The sequence below is a fragment of the Brachyhypopomus gauderio genome, chromosome 15, assembly GCF_052324685.1.
Source record: "Brachyhypopomus gauderio isolate BG-103 chromosome 15, BGAUD_0.2, whole genome shotgun sequence".
NCBI classification, from domain to species: domain Eukaryota; kingdom Metazoa; phylum Chordata; class Actinopteri; order Gymnotiformes; family Hypopomidae; genus Brachyhypopomus; species Brachyhypopomus gauderio.
This window is the reverse complement of record NC_135225.1, coordinates 13104245-13120794: the sequence shown is the minus strand read 5'-3', so window position 1 is coordinate 13120794 and position 16550 is coordinate 13104245. Positions and strand designations below refer to the sequence as shown.

Here is a 16550-nt window from a genome sequence, read left to right as displayed (position 1 = left end):
AGACGCAGTCCTGCTCCTGTTCATATCACATTTGGTTAAGACGAGGAGGTTTTGTTTCTAGTCGGGGACCCCTGACAGAGAGAGAGAGAGATAGAGAGAGCACCAGAGGAAATACGAGAGACATGTGCACATTCACCCCCCACTTATCTCCAAAACAGAAAATTACAGGGATGCACCAGTGATTCATTTCATACTGCCACACTTATACGGTGACAGCAAGCAGATGAGCTAAATGAGATAAGAGCGATTTGCCACTCAGCTCTGTGACACATCCTACACCATGGGTTAGAGAAGCGCATTAGCCGTTAGGTCCTGCACCGCCACCTGATTGGGGATACAAACCACTTCCTGGTCCAATCAGTGCGAGAGTGAACCCAGATATACATCGCGCCACACCCCCCAGCTAAAGCAACAGTTGGAGCATCGCGTGCACAAGCCATGCGGAGTACACCGCACATTTGTCAAGCCACGGGACTCTCTCACCTCGCAAATAATACCCTCGCGCGTCTCCGTAGCGCAATTACCCCGTGCGCAGGGCTATTTCCAGCCCCCGATGAAGCTAAATATTTGGGCAGAGATGGGCCGTATCAGCGCTCTCTTCCTTGCCTGCACGTACCACACGGCAGCAGCTAAATGAAGCATGCTAATGGTTTTAGAGCGAGTGGTTGTATCCCATCCCCTGAATGTTCTATAAATTTGACGAAATGGGTTCATTCGTGCAGGGAGAGTTCTGGCAGAAGAGATAAATATGGTGGGGGTTTTTTTCCCCCTTTTGGAGAGGGCTCATCACAGTGAGTACAGTTCGAGAGGAACTCATGAATACTGCAGTTCTGTGGACGTCTCCAGTGATTGCACGTTCATTCTGAAGGTGCTCGGTGAGCTCACTCCAATCAACATTATATGATCAGTGCATGGGTTATTGTCTGTTGAATATTTTGGAATTATTCTATGTTTCCTGTATTTTCCTATATTACTTCTCCCAGTGCTAATAGGATTGATGCTCTTAGTATTGCTAAAAAGAAGCATTATTGCTTAAGTTTTGAAGTAATTGTATTATGTGTGTGTGTGTGTGGATATTTGAAAATCTATCAGGGTGTTAAATCTATGGTGCTTCCTGACTTAATGCAAGTCACCAGCTCTGCCATATTTGCATTTAATTCACAACAAACCATACTGACAAATTAGTGATGAAACGGTGACGTTGCCTGTCCGGATTGGCTGCTGGTGGGTTACATACATACAGTATGTGAGTATTAGACAATAACTGTAGCCCAACGAGCTGGTGAGGTGCGGGGAGGCCGGGGCGAGTGCGTGTTTGGAGGTGTGCGCAGGAGAGAAGGGCAGAGTCTGACAGGAGTGGAAGCCCCTCTAAGCAGCCCCAGAGCCCTGGGCGCCCGCCGCCACAGCTGCATACTCACGCTGGCATTGCCCCCAGGAGCGCCGCGTCCAGCCCCAGCAGCAGTCCACGCGGGCACCGTAACGGCACAGCCCATTGGACGAGGCCATCTGCCTGGGCCACCTGTCAGGAGACAGCAAGGACATTTCTCAGCCAATCACGTCGCAGCACCCAATTTGGTTTGCTCCAGTTTTGGCATGGGAAATACTTACCGTTGCACCGCAATTACAACGCAGGATTTATACTTTTAAAACGTCTTCTTTATTTCTAACCAACAATGCTTGCCTTTACAGTGCCCGACACATTAAAGGGAATCCTCTAAAGTACATTCTGTCCAGGACTCAGGCAAGAGGTTAAACTGAATGAACTTGCATTATTGCTTGCACTTCAAAGGTGCAGTGGGCGTTTGCCAAGGCAGGGGGCGTGGCTGTGGTGTATAGCTACTGCCTCTGGGTCCGTCTTGCTGATGCCTGCTTATCCATAAATCTGTAAACCAGTGACATCTTATCTGCATTCATACTGCTCCCATTGTATACACAGATAAAGGGAGTTCAGATTATGCCAGTATGAGTTATCATCCCACCGCCCCATGCTGAGAGAGGCTCATGTTCCCACAAAGTTGCCAACGGTATTGCGGTGCGAAGGTGAGACGAGATGTTTCTGCGGCCCCCAGAGATGCGAGAGCGACTGTCTGTGATGATGTGGAAAATGACAAACCCATTTTTACAATGAAACACAGGAGAGAATGAGAGATGGTTGCGGAGACATTGTATTAAATCCCGTGCAGGTAATGTCTCAGTGAAATGGAGAGAGAACGTCTCAAGGCGCCGATGAGTGGAGACTTTCTTGCCATTTGTAAGAGGAAGGGAGAAGTCCAACCATGTAGGGTGTCCAAAAATAAGCAGCGGAGGTCAGCGTTTGTTCTGCGCATGACGTAAGCTACATGTATCAGACGGGCTAGCGCTCGCTGCCAAACCACAAGCCTAAAAATACACTTTAACACAATACATCTGCCTTCATTACCATAAAGAGAAGACGAGAAGTGGAGAAAAGAGAAAAGAGGAATGAGAGAGAAGGGGGAGAGGAGAGACGGCAAAACGAGAGAGAAAAAAGAGAGGAAAAGAGTAGGAGAGAGAGCACGAGCGAGTGAGGAAAAAGAGAGCAAGAAAGAGAAAGGCGAGAGAGCCACATGAGAGAAAGAGAGGAGGAGAGGAAGAGAATTAAGAGCACAAGAGAGGGAGAAGGAGAGAAAAGGAATTAGAACACAAGAGAGAGCATGAGAGAGAGAAGGCTAAGGAGATGAGTCTAGCATTGTTCATTCCAGCCACACTACTCGATCTTCTTCTCTTAGTCTCCACTGCCAGGCAGTGAATATGCTAATGCGGCCGTGCGAGCTGCCAATCACGGGCGAGAGCGGGTCTGATGGAGAGGGCTAAGCAGGAATGACAGGCCTGGGGAGAAATGTTTGTGTGCAGCGTGGCAGAGAGACAGGGACAGGGCTCCTCACAAAGACTCCAAAGACACACGGGGCATGCCAAGTGCTCGCGTCTGCCTTCGGGCCGACACCGCCACGGCTCTCCTCTCGGACCGGCGTGCGGGCGGGCGAGCGTGCGCCCGGCTGGATGGGTACATTTTGTTGTCACTTCATCTGTCTCCCGTCTGGTCCCAGAAGCACGCCAGACAAGCTCCACCACCAGGGGAAAAACCAAGAAGAAGCAATTCCTCACATGCTAAAAGGGCGCAACGTCATAGCTCACCAGATCGAGGTTTCTAATCTCCTCCATTACTTTGTACATCGAAGACACTAATCTGCACCAACAAAGCCGCAGCACAAGAGAAACAGCAGATTGCTTTATTGCTGCATTAATAATTCAATCTCCTCGTGGCCCATCTCCAGATAGTCATTTTAACCTCACTCATAAAACCAACGGAGGTTTTGCAGTAATTCAGCAGTGGGCCTGGCAGCTGATTGACTGAGTTGCAATTTACATGGCCTACAATGCCTAAAGAATAGACGGGTACACAGACGGAGAGTTGGATAAAGAGAGGGGACAAAGAGAATATGAGAGAGAGAGAGAGAGAGAGAGAGAGAGAGAGAGAGAGAGAGAGAGAGAGAGAGAGAGAGAGAGAGAAGGTAGGCTGAGGCCAGTACTACACGTGTGTTGTGGTGGCTATGAGACATTAGCTCATCTCAGGGGCAGCACCAACACAAGTTATCGCGTGCCAACCTGTAGTTCATGAACTCTGGGCCATGTCCAAGGATGTGCCTCCGTGAGACAGGAACAGCACGAGACATAAAGAACGAGGTGGGGGGGTTGGCGCCAGGCTCCGTGCGTAGCCGGGTTAATGACGTTGTCATCACCAAGCTGTGTTTACCCGTGCATGTTCAGTGCTCGTACACAATTGAGGGAAGAAAAATATTCATGCAAAATTCATCTCATGTTTCCAGTTGCCGTCAAAGGCTTCTCGCCACTACTGTGGTTCCATAATAAATTCATATTGTTTGTTGCACCATCATGTAATATGTATATGGTCATCTCATGAATTATGGATTCACGCTGGTCGGTGTGGCAGAAAGTACAACGGTGCGATTATTACTCTTCATATTCCCGTGACACCTCGCGCGACAGGTCTGCAATTAGACGCGACTCATCAAAACCCACCTGACAACCACATCTCAGTCGGCCGTCGGCATCTTTAAATAAGCGGTGCGAGAAATGCTACATCACCTGGGAGTGTGTCTCCAGGTTCCTGTCCTTCAGGCTCCGAAAGGCTAATCAGACATAATGAAAGCAAAAAAAAGGAGAAAAGTTCCCACAGCCTGTATTTACCCACGATGCTCAGGAATGCACTTTAGCACAAGTGGTCATCGGTCTCTCAACAGCTGAGGAAAGCCGTGGGCTCAGCCGCATTAAACGTGGTTCAGCAGCACGGACAAAAGCAGGCAGAGGTCAGAGCAAGGTGTCCCAGTGGAGGGAGCAGATACAAACTTTGGCACGGGCCTTTGTCCAAAGAAACTTCCTCTACTGCCAGCTTTATACATATTTATCAGTGTGTGTGTGTGTGTGTGTGTGTGTGTGTGTGTGTGTCTGGGAACAAACCCACAATCTTGCTGGTGTTACCTGAGCTGAGCTACGGAGCCGTAACAGGACTTTGTTTCACAGGGGCCACGGCGGGACTTAACGGCCCTTGCACATAAAGTACTGCAGCAATCAGAACAAGCTGAACATAATGGGACAAGCTGGATAATACATTTAACACTGGAAAGTCTTTAAGACCAGGACATTAAACCATTTCCCAATGGAAGCACAGTAACTAAACCTTCAGTGCTCCCTTCACCTTGAACTAAATATCCAAACACTAAGTAGTACATCACTTCATTCTGAGCCAGCTGCAGTAATGAGTCTTTCTATTGATTAAACCCACCATCACGGTACAAAGAGCTTGTACGCAGGTTAGAAGCCCACCATCCCTCAGGTATGGCTTGGCCCATTAGACAGGTCCTCTAAATGGCCCTGCCGAAGGACTGGAAATAATGAATGGCCCTCTCGTGGCGCGCTATTGCAGGATATCCTGTCTATGAATTTAGATTGAGGCAGCGAAGCAAGTTTATAAGCAGTGAAAATTGGCAAATAATGACCCGTGTGACAAGCTCCCTCGATCACAGCGGGCATTAATAACGTATGCTGGCGGGTAAATGTACACGCTGATTATGAAATGTCAGCGCGCTCCAGACTAATAAGAGCGCGTATACGACATTTATGAGACACACTGGACCGTACAGGAGGTGCAAACAGCGGCCGGAACTCAGAGATACCCTGTGTGGATGTAAATTAAGAGATTAATAGACTTCCACAACCTTACATTGTCTATCTGACTCCAAGTTATTCAAATATATTGGGAATATTGATATCGCCAGGCGCATAATTGCTTTGTTTGAGGGTAGCAATCCTACAGTCACTCGTGCCTTTGTGTTAATAAAGCCGCGGTTACTAATGAAAACTATAAACTGCAAGTGAATGTCTGCAAAACACCATAAACACAGTAACTCTCACCCCAAGACCTACAGTGGCAAACATGGAATACAACGTGGAAAATTAAATAAAAGAAGATTAATAATATTTTGTAAATAAGTGATCAAAAACAGTGTTTTGTCCGGTCTCCTTCCCAGACACAAGGTCAAGGCTGTGGTCTACGGCACCGCTCCGGTTACAGAGACGCGCTTCTTTTAAGGGTCTTAATGTAAAGCGCCCTGCGTGAATACTGTAAGCGGAGAGTTCACAGTGAAAGTTAAGCTAAGCGTATTAATAAACCAGCATGATGCAAGCGCTTGAAAGTTACTTTAAAATAGTCCTCTGGAATAAATGTGTATAAAATTGGGTCAAATCGAACTGCATTAAAAGTCAGATTGTATGATTCTCAAATAGTAAACGGACGTATTAAATTCATTGCCCGCTAAAGCGCGTGTTAATTGCAGCGTAAGTGAGTCACACGGATCTTCAGACGAGCGTCAGGTCTGGATCTCAGGCATGCCTTTCTAGAGCATTGGCACGTTTCTTCACGGCTCCTCGCATATTTCAAGATTCGTGTTAGGACATGAAATTACGAACCGGCAACGTGTGCAGTTTGGTCAAAAAGAAACATAAAATAGATTCACATACAGTTAGATCCTATTTGTTCTCGCCATATTTCAGAGTATATTTACAATACTGATTATGTTATACAAAGATTAATCATAGGTAGTAAACTGGAATTAAAGCACTAATGAATAGAGTAGAAATTTAAACGAGCTGACTGAAATATTTGGCATGGTTGATATGACGCACAAGTTGTTTGCTAAGCACCCTTCCAATACGCAATTAGCCTACAAGAAAAAAAAACAGATTTATTTGCATCAAATGTAATTCAAACTCAAGCTGAACTGATACAAACGTACTTCTAGTTCTCCACAGGACGATCGCTATTAAAAAGAAAATGCAATTAAATCTCCTGTTGCCAGCGCCAGAAGTCTTGTATATATATGTCTGCAAAATCAAGGAAAATCAGTGAGTTACAGCCGGCATGGGAGTAAATGTCTTAATAAGGCTTACCTTCCATCAAAGTCCGCTCTCGCCACGAACCACCAAGTCCACAGCAAAATGAACTTTATTAACATTTCCACGCGCATTTACAGGACGGGTTTATCCAACTATCCAGCAATATCGCAGCAGCCCCAGTATTTCAAGGCGATGAGAGAGAATTCACGTCCGAGAGAGATTCGCCCGGTCACAGGTCCGGCGTGGAAGACAGGCGCTAGTCCTCCACACCGTTCATCTAGGCTGAGGTGCAGAAGTGTGCTCCGTTGCCTCTGGAGTGACCTGCCTCACTATTGTGCGCAGCGCTCTGCACCCTGCTGGCGTGTCTCAGACCCACACGTCCACGTGCACGGTGAGGTCTGCGCACGCGGCGATGGGCGCCTGGCGGAACCGGAGCGCGCGCCTAACTACACGGTGTACACCTTGAGTTTGGCAGGTGTAGACATAAATGATTGGGGATGAGTTACAGGGGCTAGTAATAAGTTCACGTAAAACTGCACAAAAGCAAAATCCGACAGGTTAACCAATGGACTGGTTTACAAGGGCTTCAACAGGGTACTTTGGTACAGTCCACGATGCGCTAAATTATTTTCAACAGTTCTGTATGTGTCGGTTAATTTTAGACACGGAAAGATATTAATGAACAGCAAGATATTGATAAAAAATTTTTTTTTAGCAACTTCACAATATTAACACTTGCACAAATACAGCAGTGATAGTATGCGCGGACAGGGTCTCTCCAATTATTTATAACGCTACCATCCTTCTGCAAGCGTATTTCTGTCCACTCAGAGAAGTAACAGTTGGATCTTCGTTTTCCAGACAGATAGATATACACACTGTATTCCTTCGGAGTGTTGAAAAGTAGCCATGAAAGTGGCTAAAATATGGAAGCCCATTCCCGCCACCTAAAATAAATAAAAAAAAAACAGCACATATAGGCCTATATATTTTTCTCATTATTATGTAAATTGATATCTCATTATTTCGAGATACTAAGTCATTATTTGGGGATAGTATTTCGAAATAACGACTTAGTATCTCAAAATAATGACATAGTATCTCGAAATAACGACTTAGTATCTCAAAATATTGACTTAGTATCTCGAAATAATGACTTAGTATCTCGAAATAATGAGATAGCAATTTACTTAATAATTAGAAAAAAATATATATGTGCTGTTTTTTTTAATTTATTTTAGGTGGCGGGAATGGGCTTCCATACATACTAAAGTCCTCAGGTAAAGATTCTCTATTAAAATAACAGTTGTTCTCATTCAGCATACTTGTCTCCAGGGGATAACATTTCACATGGTATCTAATTAAAGAACTACTATAGTATACTTGGACCAAACCATCAACTGCCATCAAAAAGACTATAGTTTTATAGTATAGTTTTATGAATTTCTATTTTTACAGCATTGTAGTCAGAACCCCTATCCAATTTAATGTGTACAAGCTGCATAATGTCTAGTAGCCTACTGTATAGAATCTTGTAGTGATCCTCAGTCTCCAAGTTAGACTCTTGGGACAGCTTGGTAAAATGGAACCCTGCATTATCATTAGTATTGTTGCTAGCATTGTTATTAGTAGTAGTAACATTGTCTTTTATACAGTACCAGGACCTTTTTGTAAGTGTTAGGGATAACACTACAACCAATAATACAAACCTGGAGTTTGCTTTTTGAGTTTTAGCAACTAAAATAAAAAAAAATCTACTTTTGCTTCACAGTCTCGGCTATCTCAGTTTCAGGCCAGAACAGCCAAGCAAAAGCTACTGGTTTATCAAAATACTTTCAGTATATACATGCTTAGAGTATGTATTGGTTTACAAGTTTTAGAATACAGTGTCCACATCTTCACTCTATAGAAAAGTGTATTCTATGGATTACTGGACACACGTGCTGGAGAATACAGACACTCTAATGTGTTCCTATACAGATCCTTCTCCTTGGTCTTCATATGTCCATGATCTTTTCATAGTCCGTTCATAGCAGCCTGGTGCATCAAAATTTCGCCTGCTCACTGAGGAATTAAGATGAACATTTTTGTGCTTTTGATTCTCTGGTGCTTAAAGATTTCTGTTTGGATCTTCTGGTTCACATATACATCTCATCTTATAAACATTCAGCATGTTTCCCAAAGGCAAGGCTCTTGCTTTCCTGTTTTAATTTATTCTCTGAGTCAGATGTAGCCTATTATATATGATTCTCAAATTTTCAGAATGGAGTATTTTCTGGTCAGTATTGCAGCAAAATGTTCGTTTCTCAGTACAATCAGCAGCCTGAGGAGACGTTTCTATAATTATTTGTTACTTGTTCCAAGGGCACACCCTGTAAAAGCAGTTTAACAATGCACAGCTGTGCCCCAAAACACACGTTTGGGTTTCAGCTGTGCCACACACCGCTCTGCAAGGACACAATCATGGTGAAATATTTCACAATGTGAAATTGTGCACCACCTCCATTTTTAAGAAACATTCAATAATAAAAAATTACCTGCTTACCTATATCAAAGAAGCTCTTCCAGACAAAGAAGCTTTTCCAGGCACACTTATAAACATAAAACCTACTTGGTATTCAGTAGAAGCTCTTCAAAGCATGATCCAAGGTTTCAGGCGTTTTTGACAAGCTGAGAAGAGGAATGTCAGACTGCCAAAAGCACTTTAATATATACGTGCTTTCAATCATACTCAAACACATGCACACACCTCTGTCACATCCCTCTCTCACACACACACACACACACACACAAACGGAGAGGTGCAAAACAGGACAAGCTTTATCTAGTTAATGCACATTTTCCTACTTAAAAGATTGCAAAGGTGTGAGGGGGACTAATATCTGCATAAACTAATAACATCCATTGGGGAAAGCAAACACAGAAAGTTCAGATGCACAATGTTTTATTTTTCTTTTTTCACACTCACCAACCTGGCTGTAAGTATGGAACCAATGTGCATTTTAGACCATGGCTAACCACACAATAATTAAGCTTCAATTTCCCCAGTGAGTTTGACTGATCTTATTCATCAAATCTCCAAAACATGATTCATACCAACAGATCAAATTTATTTCTTCACTTATCAGCCTTGTTATTGCATCAGAGAAATCAATAGTCCACTTTGTAAAAAAAAAAATAAAAAAAAAAATTTGTTGGGGCAACCATCAGTTAAACCAAGGACATTAGATGCACATACACAGCAATGATGAGCAAGTGTTTTTATCCATGCTTGATTCAAGGCACAAACCGTTCCAGCCTGTTGATCCATGAACAGATTCTAATATGTTGGGTCTAAAACACAGCTTCTGTTTAACAAGGCAGGATTAAATTCTCAAATACTTGAACAAGACATTGCTGAGATTATCTGTGGAGAATTATACTATATACTGCATCATTTTTACCAGTACAGGATTAATGCACAAATATTCAGCTAATATGAGGGTTTAAAAAAAAATCTAAGGTGATGCTTCTATGGTAACTTCTGCTCAAGGGGACGTTGTCTGTCAGTCATTTCAGTCTGTTAACGCGCTGCGTCTGTAAAGCTTTCGGATCAACTTTCGTCACAGTCGAGTTTGTGTCAGATTGGAGACTCACTCTCCCAGCTGCTGCTAGTGGGAAAACTGCCCACTGCCGACAGACGCGTCACACACCTTTTCCATCTGAAAGGCGCGGGGAGGAGTGGGAACCCTGCACTGTGTGAAGCTTTCAGTGACAGTCTTCCATCAAAGCATTCCATCCCAAAGTGCTTTGCACCCCCTGAACAACCACCATCACTCTCTCGACACACAGTCGTTCGATGCTCTAAACAGGGAAGTTAAATCACATACATTTGAGAAAAACATGGAAAAGGCTATCAATACGATTTATACCATGAATGTCAAATCAAAGTCATGTCACTGGAGATTAATGTACGATTGACATCTTCCAAACACATAAAAGAAACATTTAAATGCATAAAACGCTACAGAACCGACGTGCAGCCCTTAGCAAATCCATAAACATCAAGATCCAGCACACGTCTTCTCAAAATACGGAGAGAGCAGCTGAGAAAAGCTAAAAGAATGGAGGTAAAATGTCCTTATTCTGAGATGGCAACCAAAAAATAATAAATAAAAAGTCAAATCTTCATTGGGGTGTACATACCTCACACATATTTTGAATGTTAAAAGTGAGAGACTGATTAACTTGAGCTTGATTTTGTCACACCATGAACAGTCCTCTCTTACGAGGGGTGCAGCTGACGGTTGCTTGTGTGACGGCCCTATGTATTACTGTCATGCATGTTTTCCAGCTGAATTGATTCCAGCTCGATGGAAGGTGCCTCTGTGTCTCCAGCCATTCAGTCTTGGGTAGATTGACTTCGCCAGCAGAATTCAGATGAGGTCTGCTAGCCTGATGTGTGCACACGTGTGTGCGAGTGCACACACACGTGAGAGTGTGCGTGCGAGAGAGGAACGGGCTAGCAACTCCGTCTTCAGCACGACAGGCCGTGCCTGTTATGGGCTGAGAAAAAAATTCGTAGTGTTGGGGTTGGGTATGTGTGTTCAGTAACAGTCTGGTCCTAAGGAGATGAGTAAATAAAATCGGACCGAAGAGACAGAGTCCATATATCACGACACCTCGCAGTTTGGAAGCGGGTCGCGGCACGCCGTGGTCCAGCGGAGCGCTGTGACCTTTACATCATCCAGGCATTCATCAAATATTCATGGTGGTGGACACATTAGACACGCACACTACTGGCCGTGCCCTAAATAATCCTTCTCCATCACCCACACCGGCACGGGAAGGGTATGATAAAATGTCTCCTGATATTCATTCCTAATGATTTTAATCAAATACTTCTGAAGACAGAAATTAAAGAATGCAACACTGCTTCCTCGCAAGGGAGAACCGCAGATTACAATGAATAATTTTACATCGGTAATAACCGGAATGAGGCAGGGCTCTTTTGAGATGCTCGCCTTTGTTTTGTTCATAATGGGAAATAATGACAGAGAAAAATATGCTGGATTGCAGAGCAGAATCCAACTGGCCTAATTTGCGAAAAAGCATCTGAGGCAGTATTTAATTTACTGCAGCGGCTGTGGACTGTGTGGAGTTTACAAAACTGAGGCCCGGTACTGCTACTCAGCACCAGGCAGTCAAGCTAGAGTCAGCATATATACGTTAAAACCTAAACAAACAAACAAACAAACAAACAAAAAAGTTATAAAAGAAGTTTTAACAAATAATAAATAAAAAACATTGTGATACCATGTTAGTGAAAAGTTACATTTAATAACCAATGGCCAGTGATATCTTCACACCTATGAACACATTATAGCATCTGGTCCAGTTTTACGGTGTTCCTGAGCAGGGCTGCAGTCTAAAGCCCGTGTTAATGTTGTTGGATCTGGTGTTCAGCCGGGACACCGACTAGCATGTTGTTCTTGGGTGAGCAGCTCTCTGGTTCCATGGTCATCACCCTCACTGAGTAGCCATTGGCCTCTGCGGCCAAACTGCGGTCCAGGTCCACCAGGCCCATGCAGCGTTTCCCTGGGGACGGAGGAACGTCCAGACATGAGACCCGTTCCAACAGTCTGCTTCCACATCCACAGTGGAGCAACAGGAGCTACGCAAAAAATTTTAGCAGTGTTACACGCGCTCCTGTTTAAAGAAGTACACAGTGGGAGTAAACACGAGACTTGTTTTTCAATAAAGGTTCAGCCGTTGCCAAAATGTCATCACTTAGAGGCATTTAAAAAAAAGTCTGATCACATTAGACCTTTGAGTGGCAACACTTTCATTCACTAAAAAAGTCTATTTCACACAGCGTCAATTCTAAGATAATTAGGATTACTGAGAAAATGAAGCAGATGCTACAATGAGGCTTAAGTAAATACAAAAGGCGAAAAGGAATTAATTTACGACCCATCTCGTTTTCAAGCAAACCTAACTGTCCTACGCATGAGTCACATGCTAATGTCCAGCTGTGCTGATTCACTAGCCCTGCTAGCGAAGCTAACACAGAGTTAATCACCATGAACCCAGGCATCGACGGCTGACACGGGGGAGACGAGGTGCTGAGCATGCATTAGCAGCCAGAGAGCGTGTCACTCCGAGCTGCTATAGGGGGGGTGGAGAAACGTTGGGGGTGGGGGTTGGGTTGAGGAGTGTTTGGTGGTACAGAAATGACAGGGGACGTCCTTTGTGAAGGGGCTCGAGAACTGTGAGAGGCCTGTGGAGTGAGCTAGGAGCCAGGAGGCCTGGAGTTTGACAGACAGCAGTCGTGGCAGGGTGGGTGGGGGCAGGGGGTTTGTGGGGGCGGGGCCTCAACAGCTGCTTCAGTCTGCTCTGGCTCCATCTGCACGCAGTACTTTCACACTCTCAATTTAGACTGGACTGAAATGTGGCTCAGAACAACACTGAATACTTAATGGGAAGATTGATAGAAATAGAGTTCAAATATGCAAAGAAACATGCAGAAAAGGCATTTCTCTAATATGGTGGCAGATTAAGTCAGACTAAGAGGCAGATTAAGAGGTGACTTTCAGACTAAACTTATACACTGAAATTGACCCTTAAATTAATGATTTGTATAGTAAAATTATCACAGCATGACAGTAATTCGACCTGTTCTGGCAGAGTCACTGCAATCAGAGGATAATCAGCGATCACGGTGACCTCTCAACCCAGCGATGAAGGAAACTCACCAATTAAGCGGCGCTCGGCGGGGAGCTGAACGGCGGTCTGGTCAGCAAACCTGCAGAGGATCATGTGTTCCTAGAGGAAAGCACACGCAGCACACGGTAAAACACGCAGCACACGGTGACACACACGCAGCACACGGTGACACACACGCAGCACACGGTGACACACACGCAGCACACGGTGACACACACGCAGCACACGGTAATTCACGCAGCACACGGTAACTCACGCAGCACACGGTAACACACACGCAGCACACGGTAACACACACGCAGCACACGGTAACTCACGCAGCACACGGTAACACACGCAGCACACGGTAACACACGCAGCACACGGTAACTCACGCAGCACACGGTAACTCACGCAGCACACGGTAACTCACGCAGCACACAACTCTAATTGCAGCACGGCAAGTGGGAGGCAGCACACTTCCCCAGCAGCCTAATGCAGACTTGGGTGCTGCTCACTGAAGCAAAGCGCCCCACAGGTGGGGACCACGGAGACCGCGTTCTACAACTAGCGTTGCTGGCTAGTATTCCAACGCCTCTCTTTCTGACAATAAGCATAATGTGAAATGAAGAGTTAACCGTGAAAAGGTCTTGTCCTCTGGAGGCCAAAAACTCAAGCATTTGTAAGTATTACTACAGGGAGAATGCAGAGGTTAAGTAAGCAAAGGCACAATGGTGAATCTAAATCTAAAATCTGTATTCAAAATGCGTGCCACGCTAGGACATTGTTTAGAATAAAGGTCAAATCAGTTTGGCATCTTCTACATCTCCACTAACCAGCGGAGCCAAGAAAGAGAGAGAGCAAAAGAGAAAGAAAGACAGGAAGAGAGAGAGAGAGAGTGAGATGGAAAGAGAGAAAGAAAAAGAAAGTCAAAACCAATGAGACGGTCAACCATTGAAGCCTAATTAAAGTCTTAAATGGTTCTGTCCTTTGCTCCCAGAGGTCGAGAATGAACGTGAGAGACTGCCAGGTAGTCTGAATCGCAGGCACATATCAATACCGCACACCATTAGCCTTCTATTACACCAATACGCCATTTGTCACGACTGTGTCAGCCGCCGTAAGTGGCCAAGGGTTGAAAGCAGCATGCTGAGCGTTCTACAGATTGCACCACAGGCAAATTCGATCTTGATTTCACATCACTGCATGTAAGGGCTTGTGAGGGAGACGTAATGAAAAAGCACTTAGTACATCTCTAATGTGATCAGTGGTCACAGTAAACATTCTAAACATTTGTCTGAAGTTCTCATGAGTCAGAGAATTGATTTAGTCTATGAGCGCTGATGGGAACGTCATGGGAAGAACTGAAACTGCTCCGCCAGGCAGCAGATTTCTCTGATTAAGTTTAATCCTTGAGTCTAATGTGTTCATAGCGCTAATCAATGCAAAACCATTGTTTTGCCTGAAACAGCACACGGCTCGATCTTCCTACAGACACAGCGTTGTATGGACATGACATGACATTTAGTCTACATTGTACAAATCTTGAGAAAATATCTCTCGGATCAGTCATGCTTAACTTGCTGATGAGCCCACCAGAACACTCGTCAAATGAATTAATGATTGGCAAATGAATGAAAAATCTAAACACACCTGTCCAACCCATGTTGTAGGAGCCAGTCTTAACAATGTGTTCAGCCTCTTGCCCTGTGCAGACCAGGAGCAGAATCTATCCTTGTTGAGTGACAAAAGCACCTGCGCAAGTAAAGCCAGGAGGCCTCAGCTTACTTATGGTTATGCTGGTTATCTTATGGTCTTTGATCGGGTTTTTTTTTTTACTTTATTTTACATAAAATCCATTTTCTGTTACACTTTGTTTCTCTTCTCCTCCTGGACATAGAATAAACCACATTTAAAGTTCACCTTATACAACCTTCTACATTCAAATGTCTTATTTGGCATCCCTAGTAAGGGTCAGGAACAGTAAAAAAGAAATGCTTCAATTGGCCACCAACATGGACAACAGGTCTATACAACAAAGTACAAAAGCTGCCTTGGTAGTAGTCTGTAGAATGGTTGGATTGTGGAATGTTGGAATGGGACTGGAACACACAAAATAATGGAAAACCTGTGGACAATGGATTTAGTGCAAGGTACTTCTGGATTCAATACCTAAAGGTAATGGGGAATTTATTTCCTTGGATTGTTTAAAAGTTGGCAAAAGGCATAAAGATGTTAATCAGCATGCATGAAATTGCATAAACGTATAAATGTATCAAGATAGTAGAATGGACAGGAGAATGATTATTGATCAGTAAGTGTGTATTGAGTAAGTGCAGAATGGAGGAAAAATTGTCAGCACTGTTCACAAAAGAACAAATAATGGATGCTTCCACTGGAGAAAGACAAGGCCATCATGGTTGTGTATCACAAAGCACTGGGTGAATTCAAAACATGCTCAAAGTTGGATTAAGTGTTGTTGAGGAAAGATGACTGAGACAGATACGTAATGGCTTGAACCGAAGATGTGTGGCATCATTTAGTTGCTTGGCTCTCTCGCTGAATGGCAGCTCAACAAAAGAAAGAGCTGCATTTGGGTGCGGAACGGTCTCTGCTTGAAAATGAGGTTAAACCAAAGGAGATTTTCTCTGTGACTTAAGTGAAATGTCTAGTAGCAGATTGAGTAGATAAAAGAAAAGCTATGCCTCAATCGTATCTTCAACATCATCTGCATGAGTCTAGGCTGATACTGCACGAGCAGGTCCATTGCCAAGATCAGCCACTTTGAAAGAGAAACTTTCTCTTGAGGAGAATCATCACAAAGGCGAATTAAGAAAACAAGGAAGTTCTTGAATATACAACTAAGTATACAGCTGGCAGAAAGAAGAAGTGCTAGACTCTCCTTCCTCAAAGGTGCTGAAAAAAATCCTAATTCAATTTCAGTAGATGGCACAAATGCTTATTTAGAATGTTGAGAGTGGGGAGGAAAGGCTGTACTGTCTTAAAAATACACCAAAGGTTCAGCTGAAGAATGTAAGGATTACGGATATCCCATTTGGGTTTCATATAGGGCCCAGTTCACTCACTTTAATTAATCACAGTAACCTCTAAGAGTTCACTACCTCACGAGCTCTTCATGGGGGTTCTTATTGAAGAGGACCAGCTAATATATTGTTCACTGTGAATTTCACAGTTGCCTTAGAGAGTACAGAGTGCCTCATGGCGAAGTTAAACATCAAAGACATTAAGACATACTGACGAAACTGCATCCTATAGGACCCCCTCTAGCCCAACGAAGTACAGCTGAATATGGAATCGATTCCACAAGTGGACAGGACATGTCTGGGGTGATGATGAGTCATGCCTTCTGAACAACTTCACCAGGTCCATTGTATTTGTAGGTGGAGGATTTCAGGTGCAAATGGTTCTCTCCA

General features: G+C 44.1%; 2 protein-coding genes across 7 annotated transcripts in view; both read right to left on the bottom strand.

Annotated features, from left to right (window-relative positions):
* Positions 1-6800, bottom strand: part of npnta (nephronectin a) — a 32365-nt gene extending 25565 nt beyond the window's left edge. For 3 of the 6 annotated variants that reach the window (XM_076974916.1, XM_076974914.1, XM_076974915.1), the window contains exons 1-2: positions 6487-6797; positions 1419-1519 (exon numbers count right to left, since the gene is read on the bottom strand). In XM_076974916.1, the coding sequence (XP_076831031.1) occupies positions 1419-1519; positions 6487-6563 (178 nt within the window). In that variant the 5' untranslated portion in view covers positions 6564-6797. Of the gene's footprint in view, positions 1-1418; positions 1520-6486 lie in introns of all 6 variants that reach the window. The other 3 variants (XM_076974912.1, XM_076974913.1, XM_076974917.1) reach the window with 2 other exon arrangements.
* Positions 6801-9521: 2721 nt separating this feature from the next.
* The window catches only part of gstcd (glutathione S-transferase, C-terminal domain containing), a 60540-nt gene continuing 53511 nt past the window's right edge, over positions 9522-16550 (bottom strand). The window contains exons 11-12 of the mRNA XM_076974615.1: positions 13167-13236; positions 9522-12009 (exon numbers count right to left, since the gene is read on the bottom strand). Of these exons, the coding sequence (XP_076830730.1) occupies positions 11852-12009; positions 13167-13236 (228 nt within the window). The 3' untranslated portion in view covers positions 9522-11851. The remainder of the gene's footprint in view (positions 12010-13166; positions 13237-16550) is intronic.